General features: G+C 55.1%; 1 protein-coding gene across 2 annotated transcripts; it reads left to right on the forward strand.

Annotated features, from left to right (window-relative positions):
- Positions 1-862: 862 nt before the first annotated feature.
- Ephb4 (EPH receptor B4) lies at positions 863-18,068 on the forward strand. Of its 2 annotated transcripts, XM_077106151.1 has the most exons (17): positions 863-1,373; positions 4,006-4,076; positions 4,298-4,585; positions 5,080-5,476; positions 7,096-7,251; positions 7,455-7,787; positions 8,052-8,176; positions 8,533-8,698; positions 10,034-10,136; positions 10,329-10,393; positions 10,515-10,628; positions 10,742-10,989; positions 14,487-14,702; positions 14,999-15,148; positions 15,565-15,758; positions 15,841-15,996; positions 17,064-18,068. In XM_077106151.1, the coding sequence occupies exons 1-17, from the start codon at positions 1,322-1,324 to the stop codon at positions 17,191-17,193; spliced, it is 2,964 nt and encodes a 987-aa protein (XP_076962266.1). In that variant the 5' UTR covers positions 863-1,321; the 3' UTR covers positions 17,194-18,068. The 2 variants fall into 2 exon arrangements, with proteins under 2 accessions (XP_076962266.1, XP_076962267.1); XM_077106152.1 differs by lacking the exon at positions 7,455-7,787.
- Positions 18,069-18,534: the final 466 nt, after the last annotated feature.

The following is an 18,534-nucleotide window of genomic DNA, read 5'->3' on the forward strand; positions in this document are numbered from 1 at the left end:
AGCAGCCCCTCCAGCCCTAGTCCTCTGGGTCGTGGCTGCGGGCGGCAGGGACACCCCCCCACACCCCCACCCCGCGCCCACACAAGAGTGAGAGTGAGAAGAGTGATTTGGAGCTATCCGGACCATCACCATCGGTCACGCCTACCTTTTATTTACCCTTGCTTCCTTGTTTTTTCAAGATTCCTCTTCATCTCAGCCCAGTTCCCCTGCCCTCTCTGCACATTTCAGCTCTGGGTTGCACGCACAGTAGGACCTCAATACTTAATGTGCATGAAGTTGAACGTCACAGAACGTCAGCTGCAATTATTGCCTGGAGACTTCTGGGAGGTCCTCCATTCTCAAAAGCCTCTACCCGTTTCTCCCTCCCCTTTCCCCCAAATGCAGTCTCCTGCACCAATTCGGGGATAGTGGGCACATCCAGGACTGGAATCTCAAGTGCACAGCAAGGTCAGAACTAGCTTCCTATGCACATTTACTCGCACCTCGGTGCGGCTCTTCGCGTTGCTGCGTATTTCTCTGCTCTTTGTTGCCTGCTGGGTTCGGGCCTGTCCCGAGGGTCCCAGGGCCCTGGCCCCAACACGCGCGGTCCCAAGCAGGGCGCACGGCCACAGCGCACGTCTGGGCGGTCCTCAGGCTCCCCGCCCGCCGCCCCTCCCCCTTCTCCAAACTTTCTCTCAACTTCCCGACCTGCTCCATTGGGCTCCCCGCTCCGCTTCCCTCATGAATTATTCAGCAGCTTGCGAGCCAATCAGCCCGCCTGGCCCCCTCGTCGAGCCCGGGCTGGGGGAGCTGCCCCCGCCCCCTGCACGCCCCTCCCTCCCGGGCAGGCGCCGCCCGGCCCAGTCCCAGCCCCGGCCCGGCCCGCCCGGCCCCGCGCCGTAGTCTCCCTCCCTCCCGCTCGGTCCCAGCTCGGGCTCCCACCCTCCCCGCCCGCGCGGAGCGCACTCGGCCCGGCGGCTCGAGCAGCGCCACTCCAGGGAGGGGGGGAGACCGCGAGCGGCCGGCCCACCTCCAGCCAGCCGGGGCGGGACCCCGAGGCCCCGAAGGGACCCCGACTCCAGCCACGTCTCGATCTGCGCCCGCCCAGCGCTCCCACTGTCAGGACGCCCCCAGGACGCCTCCTGCGCGCGCGGCAGGGACACGGGGCCACACCTGGGCGCCGTCGCCGGGTGCCCGGCGCGCCCGCATGGGCCAGCGCTGAGGGCCCCGATCGAGAGTCCCGCGCGGGGAGTTGGCGTCCACCCGCCCAGGGGAGGGTCAGACCTGGGGGGGCTAGGGCCCCCCAAACTCGGATCGGATCCAACCCGAGTGAGGCGGCGCCATGGAGCTCCGGGCACTGCTCTGCTGGGCTTCGCTCACCGCCGCTTTAGAAGGTGAGTTTCCTTCGGGGCACCCCGCCATTTCTGGGGCCCCCAAAGTTGGGCCTCGGATTGTAGGGGCTGACCTCTCCCTGTACCTACCAGGGCACCCGGACCCCAAACGCTTCGGGCCAATAGTGCTGGAGCGGGAGGGGGCGGGGAGGAGGCGGCCCGGCGGGGAGTGGAGTTTTCTTTTGTTTGGGAAAGAGATGGAGTCGAGCTCCGACCCGGACGTTCCCCTACCCCAGGCTCCCCAAACTCCTACCCCTAACGCCAGAGGCCCCTGGCAGCTTTGCCTTTCCTCCCCACCCCAGTCTTCAAAACTATCCCCAAAGTTTCTAACCCACTTCCCACCTCGGGCCAGACATGAGGGAGGGACGTTCCTGCAGGAACAACTGCAGACCAGCAGAACTATGTGCTAGGCCATAAAACGACCCCCACCGACAATTCCTCAGCTTTCACACCTGGATCCTACAACTCCTCAACCCGTCAGTATGGACACTCTCCAGAGTCACACTCCAGACCCCCAAATGGCTTGCCAGGCCACTGCCTTTACCCAGGGGGCCCCTCCTGCATTTCCCCAGGCTGTACCCACATTGTTCAAATGCCATCTGGCCCCCTTCTCAGCTTGAGTCCTCGGCTTCCCTCCACCTCTGAGTGCCAGCAGAAGCTGCCCTAGATGGCCCTAAGTCATCCCCACTCAGCCCAGCTACCTAAGCCTCTAGACACAGGTTTCTAATTTTTTGCTGTATTCCTGTCCAAATATTTCTTCAAAGTCCATGAGACTCTCTCCCCTCCTCCCCCTCCTCCAGAGGGGCAGCCAGGAGTCCTCTAAACCCTCTTCTTGCATCCCTAATCTCCTTTCGGTGAGGCCCCCTCCCTTTCACTGCTGAGAATCAAAGGGTCTTTGGGGAGTGGGCCATGGGGGGCTGCTGACGGGAGGAATCAAAGGCAGTTGGAAAACCCTTCTCCCCTGGCTGGGCAGTGTGCTGCTCTGGGCTGGGGATCAAAGGCTGAGTATGGGAGGGAATGAGCAGCGACGCCCTGCTCAGAGACACCAGAAGAGAAGAACTGTGGGCCAGGGGAAGAGGCAGCCAAGGGGGACTGAGAAACCTTCAGGACAAAGCATGGTGGGGAGATGCAAAGAGGAAATGCCTAATCCCATGCCTCTTACCCTGGTGCTTTCCAAGCCCCATGACTATGAGGAGCGAATTTGCTTTACACACCTTATCTTTTATCTTCACTTTCTGGAACCCTGGGAGAGGGAGGTCCTGTTGCCACCATTGTACAGATGAGGAGACTGAGGCTTAGAAATATTAAGTAATTTGCCCAGCATCGCCCGTGTGCCCCTAGGGAAGTTGTAAGGTGGGAGATAGCCGAGGAAGGAGAGAGTGACAGAGAAATGGAGGTGAGCAGAGAGTGGGGGAAAGAGAAGAGAGGCAAATGAACTAACTGATCAGAGTTGGAGGTGGCAGGTCTGAGACGGGAGAGAAAGTGAGCCAGCTCTCGAAGCACCTAGGACAGCCCTGAAGCAGAGACAGTGTGTAAATTGGAGACAGGAAAACACTATCCACGCTGGAACAATGGAGGGTGGAGACGCCACCCGCTTCCCAGAACCCTGGCATCCTGTCCCCAACATGCTGGGCTGTCTCCTGCCACCCATGAGGGCCCTGGGCCTCACCTTGAGCTTGTCAGGTTCCTGCCTGCCCCCTGCCCACTGGACATCATCTGGTGGCTGCCCCACCCTTTCTCCCCTGCAACCCCTATGGGGGTGGGCGGTCCCTGTTCCAGGTGTGTTGCTGGCTCCCCTGGGAAGGCTCTGTCTGCTTCTCCCAGGTCCCCAGTCTCTTGCCCCCCACGTTGCCCTGGCCTCTGTGGGGATTCCCCCTCCCTCCCTCCACCCTCTGCTGCCAGAGGCTGCAAGTTTCTCCTAATCCCCCTCCTTCCGCCAGTGCCCTGCTCCCTCCCCTCCAAGCCCAACCAGGTGTGTTCACCCCTACCCCACACCCCTAAAATCTCCTCCCTTTTCCTTCCCGTAACCAAATCCAGATGTGAGAACTCTGGCAGGAGCCAGGGCGGGAACCCAAGCGTCCTGGCCTCCAGCACTTCCTCTTCTGATGGCAGTAAAGTGTGGGGGGGCAGCTTGTGCTTTAGGGGCACAGCACCACCTTGAAGGAGGGAAGGGCTGGAGTGTTTGGTGTGAAAGGGGGGTGGGGACTTGGAAGAGGAGTGGAGTTGGGATGGCAGGGAGGCCAACTCTGGGACTTTGGCAAGGGGAAGTGGAGCTTGAGGCTATTCTATAGGGACCATGGTGGGCGCCAGCAGCCCCCCTGCCCACGTGGGATCCGTGCCAGAGTAGAGTTCTCTTAACACTTTGTGAGCCCTGGACCTTTTCCCCTTCAAGCATTGGAACCCTCCTTCCTCCAGTCCTGAGATCAGCATGGTTACTGCCAGCTGCCGCGGATGGAGTTGGCACTAAAACCAGAGGCATGATGTCAGAGGAGGAGCAGAGGGGATGGCTTGCCCCCTCCTCCTGTCCCCTGACTCCAGCTTGGAGCTACACAGAATCTCCTGCCTAAGAGATCTGGTCTTTGGGTCCCCCACCTCCACACTGCAAATGCTGACTTGGTCTCTCTGTTTCTCTTAGAGACTTTACTGAACACAAAATTGGAAACTGCCGATCTGAAGTGGGTGACATTCCCTCAGGTGGAGGGCCAGGTGAGAGCTGGAACTAGGAACTGGGGCCCAGGAGGGAAACTGAGGGAGGGGGAGGCCAAGCCACTTGCTTCCCATGCCACCCCCACCCCTAGCTGGAGGCAGGTTGAACTGGGGTTCCTCCAAGCCGCTTCTAGCTCCCTCAGCCCCTGCGACCATCTGTCCATCATCCCTCCTCACCCTGGGAGGGACACCCCTGAGCCCAGCTCTTGCTCTTCGCACAGTGGGAGGAGCTGAGCGGCCTGGACGAGGAGCAGCACAGCGTGCGCACCTATGAGGTGTGCGACCTGCAGCGCGCCCCAGGCCTGGCTCACTGGCTGCGGACCGGCTGGGTCCCTCGTCGTGGCGCTGTGCACGTGTATGCCACGCTGCGCTTCACCATGCTGGAGTGTCTGTCTCTGCCTCGGGCCGGCCGCTCCTGCAAGGAGACTTTCACCGTCTTCTACTATGAGAGCGATGCAGACACAGCCACAGCCCTCACGCCGGCCTGGATGGAGAACCCCTACATCAAGGTACCCAGCCCAGGGCCGCGAGCGCCATGGATGAGCTTCCAAGGCCTTTGGCAGGGGCACTTGCTAGTTTCTAGAAGCAACTTGTCTTTTTAAGTTCCAGCACTCAGGTCCCACTCATCCTATTGGGACCGATTGATTCTTCCTGCCCTGGGTCCTATATCAGTCTGTGCACGTGCCTGTCACTACTGTGGTTCATTCATTTCTGTCTCCTTGGCTGGGGTCAGGCCCTGGCATGGCCTGTGTGTCCATAAATGTTTGTAGAACATGTGAATGACTGGAAAGGGGGTTTTGGGGGGTTGGACACATCATAGGAACTGAGCAAGGATGAATGGACAGCTTTGGGACCTGCAGGAAGTTCATATTGGGGAAGGCAGAGGGAATGTTCCAGAATAGGAACCAAGGAGGTCAAGGATCGGGGAACTGGGATGAAGTCAGTCTACCAGAAAATCAGAGGAGCTGGGGACAATGGCAGTAAGTCTTCCTCCACCCTGCAGGTGGACACAGTGGCTGCGGAGCATCTCACAAGGAAGCGCCCCGGGGCTGAGGCGACTGGGAAGGTGAACGTCAAGACGCTGCGTCTGGGCCCGCTCAGCAAGGCCGGCTTCTACCTGGCCTTCCAGGACCAGGGTGCCTGCATGGCCCTGCTGTCACTGCACCTCTTTTACAAGAAGTGTCCCCCACTGACGGTGAACCTGACCCACTTCCCAGAGACTGTGCCTCGGGAGCTTGTGGTGCCTGTGGCTGGGAGCTGTGTAGCAGACGCTGTCCCTGCCCCTGGCCCCAGCCCCAGCCTCTACTGTCGGGAGGATGGCCAGTGGGCCGAGCAGCCGGTCATCGGCTGCAACTGTAACCCGGGGTTTGAGGCCACCGAGGGGAACACAAAGTGCCGAGGTGAGGACTAGAAGCTTGCCTGTGTATTGCGAGAGGGTCCTGCACCCCAATCTTAAACTTTTCCACATTCTTTACTCTCTGACCACTTAGTTTTTAAAGCCTCCAGCTAAGTTTTGAGCTCTTCTTGATTCCAAGAATTCTCCCTTACTCTGTCCAACTCATCTTCTTTTGATTGCTTTCTGGAAGCTGGCCTGGAAGGCAGGACTGTTCTTGAGTAAGGGGGACACCTTGTTGGGCTCAGGACAGGACATATAGTTTCCATTCTAGTTCCTTGTGGGTTTTCTTGGACTCAATAAGTTCTCACTTGTCCTTTCTTTCAAGCAGAGCTTCTCTGTTTGCTTTTCTGAGATGGAGTCTCACTCTTTTCCCCAGACTAGCCCCGAACTCCTGAGCTCAGGAGATCCTCCTGCCTCAGCCTCCTGAGTTGGCTACTGTGTCTGGCTAGGACAGGTCTTCCTAACCTGGGCTTTGTAGGTAGAATGGAGGGCACCTGTAAACTGTGGTGGAGGGGGAAAAGACTTTATTTTCACCTAAAATTAGCCACTCATGCCCTATGGGATGTGAGCTGCAGTATTTGAAGTAGGATTTGAGGCTGATGCATTATCTACTTCATAGGTTTTACAGCCCATTCCAGGTGCCACAGGATCTCAGAATATTGTCATTGCTCATCATGACCTCAGTGTTACGAGGTTGAGACCTGCCCTGAATTTTTTTTTTTAGTACCAGGGATTGAACTCAAGGGCAGTTGACCACTGAGCCATTTCCCCAGCCCTATTTTGTATTTTATTTAGAGACAGGGTCTCACTGAGTTGCTTAACACCTCTCTTTTGCTGAGGCTGGCTTTGAACTCATGATCCTCCTGCCTCAGCCTCCCAAGCTGCTGGGATTGTAGGCGTGTGCCACCGCGCCCAGCCTGCCCCTGTTTCTTGCTAACCAAGAAATACACTGGTTGCTACATCACAAATTTGTTTCCTTTAATCCTTTGATCATTGTGTTGTAGCTTACTTGGTTTCCTTGGTAATCCTGTGTGTTTCGTGTTGTGCATTTCACATCGTTATTCCGAGCAGGGGTCTGAGGGCTGTACTAGACTGCCACCAAGGTCAGGGTTAGAAAAGGTTACAACCCCTTCTCCAAAAGGAGGTTTCGGTTTCTCTGGCAGGAGAGGTTTCTGATGTCTGCCATTCCACCTTAGCATTACATGCAACCTTAGAGGTAGCTGGACTTTTTTTTTTTTTTTTTTTTGGTACTGGGGATTGAACTCAGGGGCACTCAACCACTGAGCCACACCCCAACCTTATTTTGTATTTTATTTAGAGACAGGGTCTCACTGAGTTGCAAGTGCCTTGCTGAGTTGCTGAGGCTGACTTTGAACTTGCATTCCTCCTGCCTCAGCCTCCTGAGTCTCTAGGATTACAGGCATATGCTACAGCACCTGGCCCCAGTCCATTTTTTATTTCCTATTTTGAGACAGGGTCTCCCTAAGTTCCTGAAATTGCCCTTGAACTTTTGATCCTCCTGTCTTGCCCTCCTGGATTGCTGGGATCACAGGTGTGCACCATAGTGCCTGCGTCTGTATGTTTTTGATAACCCACTCACTCTCTCCTCTTCTTCTTTCTCAGCCTGTGGCCAGGGCACCTTCAAGCCCGAGTCAGGAGAGGGGTCCTGCCAGCCATGTCCGGCCAACAGCCATTCTAACACCATCGGGTCCTCTGTCTGCCAGTGCCGCATTGGGTACTACCGGGCCCGTGCGGACCCCCAAGGTGCACCCTGCACCAGTAAGTGACCATCAGCCCAGTACCATTTATCAGGGAGGGAGTGTGGACTTTTGGGGTGGACCCCATTACAGCCCTCATCCTTCCCAGCTTCCCCATGGCCCCTTGCCCTCTCCATGCCTGCATGTTCCCTGGCTGCCCTCCCCTTCTCTGCCTGCCTCCCCCTCCCTCTCCCCCTCTCTGTCTGATCCCCTGATTTCCTGCAGCCCCTCCTTCTGCTCCAAGAAGTGTGGTTCCCCATCTGAATGGCTCCTCCCTGCACCTGGAATGGAGTGCGCCCCTCGAGTCTGGCGGCCGGGACGACCTCACCTATGCACTTCGCTGCCGAGAGTGTCGTCCAGGGGGCTCCTGCCTGCCCTGTGGGGGAGACCTGACCTTTGACCCCGGCCCCCGGGACCTGGTCGAGCCCTGGGTGGCTATTCGAGGGCTGCGTCCTGACTTCACCTATACTTTTGAGGTCACTGCCTTGAATGGCGTGTCCTCTTTGGCCACAGGGCCTGTCCCATTTGAGCCTGTCAATGTCACCACCGACCGGGAGGGTGAGACTTGGCGGGGGTAGGAGGCGGGAGTGGGAGTGGGATCCCTGGGAGGTACGGAGGGCCAAGGCTTGTGGGACCAGAAAAGGAGGAAAAGGGAGGCTGGAGAGTTAAGGACAGGTCAGGCTCCGGAAAAGGCTAGGGGCAGAGGCGGTCCAAAGACTATCTTGAAACAGCTGGAGGACTGAATCAGGTGTAGCCTTGCAGAGCAATATGAGGACTAAGTCTGCCTCGCAGCCGGGGCCCATGGCTGCCTCTCTCTCACAGTGCCCCCTGCAGTGTCTGACATCCGTGTGACACGATCATCACCCAGCAGCTTGAGCTTGGCATGGGCTGTGCCGCGAGCGCCCAGTGGGGCTGTTCTGGACTACGAGGTCAAGTACCATGAGAAGGTGAGACCAGGCTCTGGCCCTGGTGGTGGTGTGATTTGTGGATCTGGCATTCATGGCGGTGCCACCTGAATTGCAGGCATCGGGTGGGCATTTGCTGTGTGACCTTAGGCCAGCCCTTTGGCCTCTCTGAGCGTCAGTATTCTCATCTGTGAACTAGTGACAACAGTATCAGCATCACAGAATTGCTGCAAGGGTTAGGTTGACATAATGAGTGCAAAACACGCAGCACAGAGGTTGGGTGAGCTCTTAAGTGGGTGGTCCTGCCACTCACAGGGCCAATGGGCACAGGGGTGGGGGTGGGTCAGGAAGAATGGTGGCAGCTGGAGATTGTCTTACAGCCTCTTCCTCCTGAGCAGGGTGCAGAGGGCCCAAGCAGTGTACGGTTTTTAAAGACCTCAGAAAACCGCGCTGAGCTTCGGGGGCTGAAGCGGGGAGCCAGCTACCTTGTCCAGGTGCGGGCACGCTCTGAGGCCGGCTACGGGCCCTTTGGCCAGGAACATCACAGTCAGACCCAGCTGGATGGTGAGCCTGGGGAGCCGGACCAGGGTTGGGGTGCTGCCCCTGCCATAGGGGGAGGCCGTGCCTCTGTCCCATGATGTTCTTGGGTCACAGCCTCATTTTCCTCTTTCAACCCATGAGGCACAGCCAAGTGCAGAGGGAGCGTCTAGGGCGTAACAAGCTACACCAACATCTGGGTGTGAGGTTGGCTTGGTGGCTTACCAGCCGTGTGACCTTTAACAGCCCTTGACTCATGATTCCCCATCCAGTAAATGGGAAAATCATGAAGCCTTTATTACATGGGGCTTTGAGGATCAAATGAGGTAACGTGTTGGTTTTATTTCTTTATATATTTTGTGGTAATGGGGGTTGAATTCAGGGCTGCTCTACCTCTGAGCCTCATCCCCAGCCCCGTTTTGTTTCTTTTACTTTAATCAAAGTCTCACTAAGTTTTGAAGCTGGCCTTGAACTTTCAATCCTCCTGCCTCAGCCTTTTGAATCACTGGGATTACAGTCGCATACCTAGGGGACCAGACTTTGCAGCTGAATTTTAATCCTAGTAATCCATTGTATGAGCTGGGCGAGGTGGTGAGGGGAGGCTGAGGCAGGAGGATTGCAAGTTGAAGGCCAGTCTGTACAAATTAGTGAGACCCTGTCTCAAAATAAAAAATAAAAAGGGCTGTGGGCCGGGTGCGGTGGCGCAGGCCTGTAATCCCAGAGGCTTGGGAGGCTGAGACAGGAGAAATGCAAGTTCAAAGCCAGCCTCAGTAACTTCGAAGTGCTAAGCAACTCAGTGAGACCCTGTCTCTAAATAAAATACAAAATAGGGCTGGGGATGGGGCTCAGTGGTTGAGTGCCCTGAGTTCCATCCCCGGTACCCCCCAAAAAAGGGGGCACTGTGGATGTAGCTCAGTGGTAAAGCACCCCTGGATTCAATTCCCAGTACCACTGAAACAAAAGCATTGTATGAAATTTGTGAATATAGCACATTTTCTTTATTCGTTCATTGGTTGGTGGACATTTGGGTCTCCATTTTTTGGTTAGAAATCTTAATTTTCATCTTCGATCTTTCACTCAAATGAGACTTTTTGTGGATCCCAATCTGATCAAAACAAAATTAAAACCGCTCTGACAATTAGAAAGTTGAAAAATGTCCCGCCTTGTCCTGGGGGACTTCCGAGGAGCCCATGGGATATGGAAAGCAGTTTGAAGGCCATTGTTCTCTCCCGACCTGTGCTGCTGGGCTGGAGCCTGTCCTCAGGAGACTCAGCTCATTGCTTGAGGCTGGGACTTGGGGCTGCTGGGACTTGGGGCTGCAGGGCCCTTGGGGTCTACTGACTGAGGCCTCTCCTTCCCTAGAGAGTGAGAGCTGGCGGGAGCAGCTGGCCCTGATAGCAGGCACAGCGGTCGTTGGTGTGGTCCTGGTCCTGGTGGTCATTGTCATTGCTGTCCTCTGCCTCAGGTAAGGGTTTTGGGTATCTGGAGGGTCCTGGAGGTCCCTGGAAGCCCTGGGTGAATGGCCACCTGTCCTTGGGCTCCAGGGCCAGCCTTTCTGTCTGCCCCACTGGGCTGTTTTCCTTTGAAGTCTTCTCTGACCCCTGCTCCTTCTGCAGAGATGTGACTCGGTTTACCTTTTCTTCCCCATTGGCTACAGGAAGCAGAGCAATGGGAGGGAGGCCGAATACTCGGACAAACACGGGCAGTATCTCATCGGGCATGGTAGGTGGGCCTCTGCTAAGGGAGGTCGGGGCTGGGGACCAGAGCAGTGAACACGAGCCAGGGTGTCCGAGTCCCATGGCAGTCACTCTTGGCTAACGGGGTCCCCTGTGTGACCCCTCAGGTACGAAGGTCTACATTGACCCCTTCACATATGAAGACCCCAATGAGGCTGTGAGGGAGTTCGCCAAAGAGATCGACGTCTCCTATGTGAAGATTGAGGAGGTGATAGGTGCAGGTGAGAGGAGGGCACACCTGGGAGTGGGCCGGGAGGGGCAGGGGTGGGACAGGAGGGATGGCAGGGCTGCACCCAGGCAGGAGGGGAGTCAATTCTTGGTGTCCCCCTTGAAGGCGAGTTTGGTGAGGTGTGCCGGGGGCGACTGAAGGCCCCTGGGAAGAAGGAGAGCTGTGTGGCCATCAAGACCCTGAAGGGGGGCTACACGGAACGGCAGCGGCGCGAGTTCTTGAGCGAGGCCTCCATCATGGGCCAGTTTGAGCACCCCAACATCATCCGCCTGGAGGGCGTGGTCACCAACAGCGTGCCCGTCATGATCCTCACTGAGTTCATGGAGAACGGAGCCCTGGACTCTTTCTTGCGGGTAAGACACCCCACTCGCTACCCACACCCACCCTGTACCCCCCAGGGCAGCCAAACAGCAGGGGCCAGTGGGATCAGAACCCAGCACAGCAGAGCCCAGATCAGCCGCCAGCCTTCTCCTCGGGCCAGGCTCTGGCTTGGTTGTTCCTTCAGGAAAGTTCAAGTTCCTGAGACTAGCCTTTCCTTGGACCTGTGTGGGGCCAGCTGTCCCCACACAGGTAGGGGCTGGGGACAAGAGCAGTGAGCAAGCCCAGCTGAGAAGCAGTGATTCTTTTGACAAACATTTTTTGGTACTGGGGATTGAACTTGAGCATTTAACCAGTGAGCCATATTTCTAGCCCCTTTTTGTATTTATTTAGTCTCGCTTAGTGCCTCACTAAGTTGCTGAGGCTGCTTTGAACTCGCGACCCTCCTGCCTCGGCCTTCCTAGCTGCTGGGATCACAGGCGTGCGCCACCGCGCCTGGCTCTTTTGACAAATATTTACTGAGCACCTGCTATGCACTGGCCCCTATCCCAGGCCCCGGGAACAAGGCCATGAGTACAGCAGCTGGGTTTTCTGCTCTTGGAGAGCAGACAGTCTCATGGCAGTTAACAAGTAAACAAATGAGCTTTTCAAATAAGTAAACACAACATTGCAGTGTAAAAAGAAAGAAAATCAGAGGGATCTTGGAACGATGGCGGGACATGAGGCGGGAAGCACTTATTTTATTTTTGTCACTTCTGAATTTTAAGCTTTACTGGGTGTCTTTTAAAAATAAATCAGGGCTAGGGTTATAGGCTCAGAGGTAAAGTGCTCTTCAGCATGTGTGAGGCACTGGGTTCTATCCTCAGCATCACATAAAGTAAAATAAAGACATTGTGTCCACCTGTAACTGAAAAATAAATATTTAAAAACAGATAAAAATAAATAAAAATCAAAATGTTTTTTTGCAGAGCAAAATGACAGTGCATTTCATAGAATTACAATGATTCTTTAGTACCATCTAATGAACATCCAGTTGATATTCACATTTTCCCACTTGATCCCAAAATGTCCTTTATTGTTGGTTATTTCAAACCCAGGATCCAATTCAGGACCAGACATTGCACCTGAGCTTGTCATGACACTGAAATGCTGAGGACCTGGGCTTCTTGTCCCCATGAATGTCCTACCTTCTGAATATATGACTTCATCTTTGTGGGGCTATTTATTTATTTGTTTTTGCTTTCCTGGGGATTGACTCAGGGGTGCTCTACCACTGAGCTTTTTTTTTATTTTTCCCCCAGCCATTTTTATTTCTTACTTTGAGACAGGATCCTATTAAGTTGCCCAGGCTGACCTTGAACTTGTGATCTCCTGCCTCAGCCTCCAGAGTCACTGGGATCATAGATGTGTGTCACTGCACCCAGCTCCTACTGGGGTCATTTAGCTCGTTTCTCTTGTATTTCCTGTAAGCGAAGCTCTTTCTGATGTTTTGATAAGTTGGAAATAAAACATTTATGGCTGCCCTGTATTTCACATGTATGTCCACATGGGTGGACAGTCACTTTGGCCTCCTCTATATAAGTGTTGCTGGGATAGATCCTGGAGTGTCTAGAGGACAGTCTTACCCTTCCCTATGGTCAAAGGAGTCTGTGATGTGATGTTGGGACTCTACAGAGGTTGTGTTGCAGCTCCCTGAGGAGGTAGAAGGGAGAAGAGATGACATTTGGGTAGACGAGAAAGAGCCAGTCATGAGAAGATGGGGACGAGGTGCGGGATGAGAGTGGACACCCACAGTGGGCCGGAAGGAACTCTGTATGTTTAACAAACAGGCTAGTAGCAGGGTGTGGTGGTGGTACACGCCTGTCATCCCAGTGGCTGGGGAGGCTGAGGCAGGAGGATCTCGAGTTCAAAGCCAGCCTCAGCAACTCAGCAAGACCCTGTCTCTAAATAAAATATAAAAAGGGGTGGGGTTGTGGCTCAGTGGTTGAGCACCCCTGGGTTCAATCCCTGATACAAAAAGAAAAAAGAAAAAGGCTAGTGAGGTTTAGCAGAGGAGCAGTAGTAGGTCTTGCAGTGGGGGTGGGAGGAGACGCCTTTGGAGGAATTTAGGCTGGAGAGTGAGATGATTGAAGGAGGTCCCTTTAGGGTGCTGGGGAGCCAGTGCCACCACAAGCAGCCAGTGAATAGACTGCTGCAGCCCTTTAGGGGTGGGGCGAAGTGGTTGGACTGGGGACACATTTAGGAATCAGGGCCAGCAGATTCCTGTGGATTGCAAGTGGCAGGTGAGCGTGGAGGAATCCCAGGGAACTCTGAGATCTCCTGCCTGTCCACTGCCAAGTGGCATTTTCATAAACTGAGATAGGGAGCATAGGGCAGGTGGGTGTGGGACTGGAGGATGAATTCAGAATTTGATTCTTGGCCTCTGGGTCCCTGAACCTGCAGGGCTACAGAGGGTCCCTTGTAACCCAGCAGAACCAGAAGGCAGGATCAGTTAATTCCGTCTGCCTGGTCAGTTTACCTGATGGACACTCTGGAGAGTTTTGTTTCTGGTTTTTGCAGGGCAGGGACTGAACCCAGGGCCTGTGCATGCCAGGCAAGCGCTCGTTCTACCATATCCCCAGCCAGAGAGTAGATTCTGGAAAAGTCAAGGTTGGGCTTTAGACCTCAGCTTTGGTGCTGTGTGCCCCAGTTTCTCACTGTTCTCTTGCATAGTCATACAGTGCGCTGAAGTTTGAGGCTGGATCAGGATAAAGACATTTCTACCGGTAGACACGCAGCCCAGAGCACACTTCTAACTGGGCGGACTCTGCCTGTTACCTAAGGAGCATGTTAGATTAAAAGCACTGGTTATTTTCTGAGTGCAAAGCACTGTACTAAGTTAAATGGAAGAAAAAAAATTTTAAATCATCTCTTTGTCTTTTTTTTTCTTTTTGGTGTCAGGGATTAAACCCAGGGGCACTAAACCACTGAGCCACATCCCCAATCCTTTTTTTTTTTAATCCTTTTTTTTGTATATGGACACGATACTTTATTTATTTTATAAATAAAGGATCGAACTCAGGGCCTCACACTTGCGAGGCGAGTGCTCCACCACTGAGCCACAACCCCAGTCCCCCCAATCCTTTTTTATATTTTATTTAGAGACGGTCTCACTGAGTTGCTTAAGTCCTTGCTAAATTGCTGAGGCTGGCTTTGAACTCATGATCCTCCTGCCTTGGCTTCCCGAGCCACTGGGATTATAGGCGCGCACCTCTGCCTGGCTTATCTCCCAATAGTCTTATCAAGAGAGACCTGAATGCAGATCTTTGAAACAGGAACGTGGGTAGGCATTGTATGATGATGTCATAGTAAGAGCAGAGCGAAGGCAAGGTGAGATAGGAGGAGGGCTCACCTGGGGAAGCTAGTGGGCTTCCCTACGGGTGAGTTGAGAGAACCGATCTGCAAATGACAGATAGGGTTTAGGAAACACAGGGAGGGAGAAGAGTGGGCAGAGCAGTCCTAACCAAGCTCCTCTTTCTTGTTGGTTCTCCAGCTGAACGATGGGCAGTTTACGGTCATCCAGCTGGTGGGCATGTTGCGGGGCATTGCCTCTGGCATGCGGTACCTTGCTGAGATGAGCTATGTCCACCGAGACCTGGCTGCCCGCAACATCCTGGTCAACAGCAACCTAGTCTGCAAGGTCTCTGACTTTGGCCTTTCCCGATTCCTGGAGGAGAACTCTTCTGATCCCACCTATACTAGCTCTTTGGTGAGGCTGGGAACCAGGGGATGAACCAGATTCCCAGGGCTACGTGGGGAGGGCAGGTTAGAAAGGTAGGAAGCTGAGGAATTGCAGCTCTGGACCAGGACAGGATACGTGTTCAGACTGAAGGAGAATCAATTTCTGGATATTTAAGGAAAGAACAGAGTTGGGGAGGGGAGGACTTAGGTCCCAGAAACAAAGAAGGCCTGAGCTAGGGGGAAAAGAGCAAAGTCAGGGGGCCGGGTGCTGTGTGCCTGGGTCCTGGGTGTTCCTGAGTCCATCTTTTCCTCCTCCTCCTGCAGGGAGGAAAGATTCCCATCCGTTGGACGGCCCCTGAGGCCATTGCCTTCCGAAAGTTTACATCTGCCAGCGATGCCTGGAGCTATGGGATTGTGATGTGGGAGGTGATGTCTTTTGGGGAACGGCCCTACTGGGACATGAGCAATCAGGACGTAAGTGTCCCTGGGTCCTACCAAGCATTCTGGGGTGTTCTCTCACCTGGAATATGGGGTGGGGGTGGAAGTTTCCAGACTCATTACAGGCAGCTGGGGGGGGGGGCGCGGCGTGGCACAAAGAAGAGGTGATCTACCCAGAAGAGTCTGATCTAGCATATTTGGGTCACAGAGGGATACAGGTGTGGAGGGCAGGATTGGGAGGTCACACATCCAGATCAAAGCCCAAGAACTTCTGGGGTGTCCAGCCACAGCCAGCCTCAAGAACAGCCAGAAGGACTCCCAGATGTGTGATTCTGGGGGCTATAGCTCCCGTCCTGGCATGGGCTATGTTGTCATTCCTGGATGCCCTTTGGCATCTCCCTTCTCCTGGGACATCGAGACAGCCTCACTCTGCGTTTCTTCCCATCACCCAGGTGATCAATGCCATTGAGCAGGACTATCGGCTGCCCCCACCCCCAGACTGCCCCACCTCCCTCCACCAGCTCATGCTGGACTGTTGGCAGAAGGATCGGAATGCCCGGCCCCGCTTCCCCCAGGTGGTCAGCGCCCTTGACAAGATGATCCGGAACCCTGCCAGCCTCAAAATCGTGGCCAGGGAGAATGGCGGGTGAGGACCCCAAAGAAGAGCCCTCCTCCTTCTCCCATCCCCCAGAGAGCCGGAGGTCAGCATTCCCCCCTCCCCCCTGCAGTGCCTCGCACCCTCTCCTGGATCAGCGGCAGCCTCACTACTCGGCTTTTGGCTCTGTGGGCGAGTGGCTTCGAGCCATCAAGATGGGGAGATACGAAGAAAGTTTTGCAGCAGCTGGGTTTGGCTCTTTCGAGCTGGTCAGCCAGATCTCCGCTGAGTAAGTGGAAGGGACCGAAAGCAGAGGGCACCTGGGGGCAGCGAGCAAGGGGGCCAGAGCCAGGCCCTCAGGTTCAGCAGGGGTCTTTGGGGTCAACCTCCAGGGCTAGTGTTCCCTCCATGGAGCAGAGCTAAGGACTCCAGAGCGTCCCTAGAGCAACCCCCCAAGTAGTAACAGCTACCGGGGCTGCCCGCAGGGGCCTCGGGGATCAGCACACCCCACTCATCTCCCGGAGTCGCCTCAGCCCGGGTCAGCCCTTCAGCTCCCAGTTTGTATCTATCTTTGTGCTTCTATCTACATTCCAGACCCAACTCTCACCCTAACGTGTCAACTCCGCTTCTCTTTTCCCACCCATAAAAGGAGAAGGTTTTGGAGATCCTTCCCGGCTTTAATGTTAAATGGTTTTATGATTCCACGGCCTCCCAAACAACTCTTCTCCCCGGGTTGGCCCCTGGGACTCCTCCTTTCTGCCTTCCCATTTCTCTCCCAAGGCCTCTACTTACCCAGGTTTGAGTAATAGCAATAAAAGTCTGGAGTCAGAGGGACCCTGGCAAGGCCAGTCCCTTGCCCACCTGCCCTGCTGGGCTGGGGTCTCACCTCCCTAACCTGCTACAGCTTCTCCTGTCTCAGGGTCCTATCCAGTCTCACCTCCTTTGTCCCTTATCTCAGACTTCGGGCACCAGGAGCTTCCCCTTCCCCTCCACCCAGTTCTTCCTTTCTCTCTTCCTGGCCTATTTTTTCTCACTTCTCCTTTTCCCTCTAAAGCAGTTTGTGCAGCTTTTTCTCCCCCTGCCACTTTGGGCTTCTGCAGTTCCGCCCTGATGGGCCTTGGAGGGACCAAGCGGAGACCCAGCCCCACCATCTACTGCAGCTGCACACAAGGCCACCCCCCACACACACACCTACATAGAAACTGCCCTATAACTAATGACCTATTACCCGTCTGCCCCACTGGCCTTCCTGATTGGCTAATAATTCCAAAGCCGAGAAAGGGTGGGGGGCCTGGAACTAAGCAAGAAGGGTGCCCCCCACAGCCCTATGGCTCACTTAGTCCTATTATTCCACAGAGATCTGCTCCGAATTGGAGTCACTCTGGCTGGACACCAGAAGAAAATCTTGGCCAGTGTCCAGCATATGAAGTCCCAAGCCAAACCTGGAGCTCCGGGTGGGACAGGAGGACAAGCCCCTCAGTACTGACCTCCAGGAATTCCTCACCCCAGGGGCATGGCCTCCCCTTTTTCCTGGGGTAAAGTCGGGGGGGGTCTCACAGAGGCCCCCATCCTTGGCCCCACTGGATTGCACTTTGAACCCATAGGTGTGGAGAGTTGGCAATTTGGAGAGACAGGACTTGGGGTTTGTGCTATATCACATCCCATCCCCTCCGGACGGGAAACCCCAAACCCCAGGGTGAGGGCACCTTTCCCTCAGAACTGGGTGTGACCAGAGGGAAAGGAAGCACCCATAATCTCCCAGCTTCCCCAGAGGGCTCCCCAGGTGCTCCCTCACCTCCATGGGCATGTTCTTGCAGACCAAAGAGAGGGTGACCAGCCTGCCAGCTGGGAGTGGAGCGCTGTCCCAGGAGGCAGGAAGGGGTGTCATGCAATGACATAGTCATTGATCTTTGATGCCCCGACTTGCTGCTGTTGCCAAGAACTCAATCATTCTTCCTTGTAAATGCCCCTCCCCCATCTGCTGCCTTCATATTGAAGGTTCTTGAGTTTTATTTTTTTGTTCTTAGTCTTCATTCCCTCCCTCCCCTCTTTCTGTTTTGTTTTTCTGCCATCCCAGTCCTTATTTTTTGTTTTGGAGGGCACCTGTTTCTCCTCTCCTCCTCTGCCCAAGGTTGAAACAGGGACCCTTCGAAGTGTCTTGTTTCCAGAGCAGTGCCTTGGTCACACCACAGTCCCAGATGGTTCCCTGCCCCCCAAATCCCCCCAAGCTGTGTCAGTGAGGGAAGTGTGGGGAAGGGGGGCTGTGGTGGAAACCAGAGACAGACGCTGGTGCTTGGAGGGGTCCTTAAATTATATTTAAAAAGAAACTTTTTTTGTATAAATAAAAGAAAATGGGACATGTCCCAATTCTGGGGGTGATTGCTAGCCAGGATGGACTAGATTTCCAAGGACAGTGGGGTCTGGGTCAGGCAGCCGAGCTGTGGGGGCCTGAGTACTAGGTTCCCAGCTCCCAGCTCGGGGTGTGTTTGAGATGGTGGGGTGGGGGCCTTGGGAGATGAGTCACCGGCAGCTGCTTCTAACCGCTCCAGCTAGCTGTGCCAAGAGCCTGGGGCATCTCCGGGGTGGGGCTGCCCCCTCCCACCCTTGCCTGGTTCCTCTTAGCCCTGGCAGGGGGCTGTGAGGGAGGGAGGCCTTGAGCCCACAGCCCTGCCCTGCAGCCCTCTGAAAGGGAGGGGGCATGGCTGGAGGGGGAGACAGATGTGGGCCAGATGTTGACAGCTGGGGTTGGCTGAGAGGCCACAGGGGAGAGAAGGTACTGGCTGTGGGGGAAGGGAAGAGGTGGGAGTGGCTAAAGGGGCCCCCCACG

This window comes from Callospermophilus lateralis, chromosome 19 (genome assembly GCF_048772815.1).
Source record: "Callospermophilus lateralis isolate mCalLat2 chromosome 19, mCalLat2.hap1, whole genome shotgun sequence".
Classification (NCBI taxonomy): domain Eukaryota; kingdom Metazoa; phylum Chordata; class Mammalia; order Rodentia; family Sciuridae; genus Callospermophilus; species Callospermophilus lateralis.

Bases quoted from the DNA above. Each gene is read 5' to 3' on its own strand.
- Ephb4 (XM_077106151.1), top strand. From the start codon at position 1,322: ATGGAGCTCCGGGCACTGCTCTGCTGGGCTTCGCTCACCGCCGCTTTA. The intron at 8,177-8,532 runs GTGAGACCAGGC...CCTCCTGAGCAG, and splicing joins AGGTCAAGTACCATGAGAAG to GGTGCAGAGGGCCCAAGCAG. The intron at 10,394-10,514 runs GTAGGTGGGCCT...GTGACCCCTCAG, and splicing joins GCAGTATCTCATCGGGCATG to GTACGAAGGTCTACATTGAC.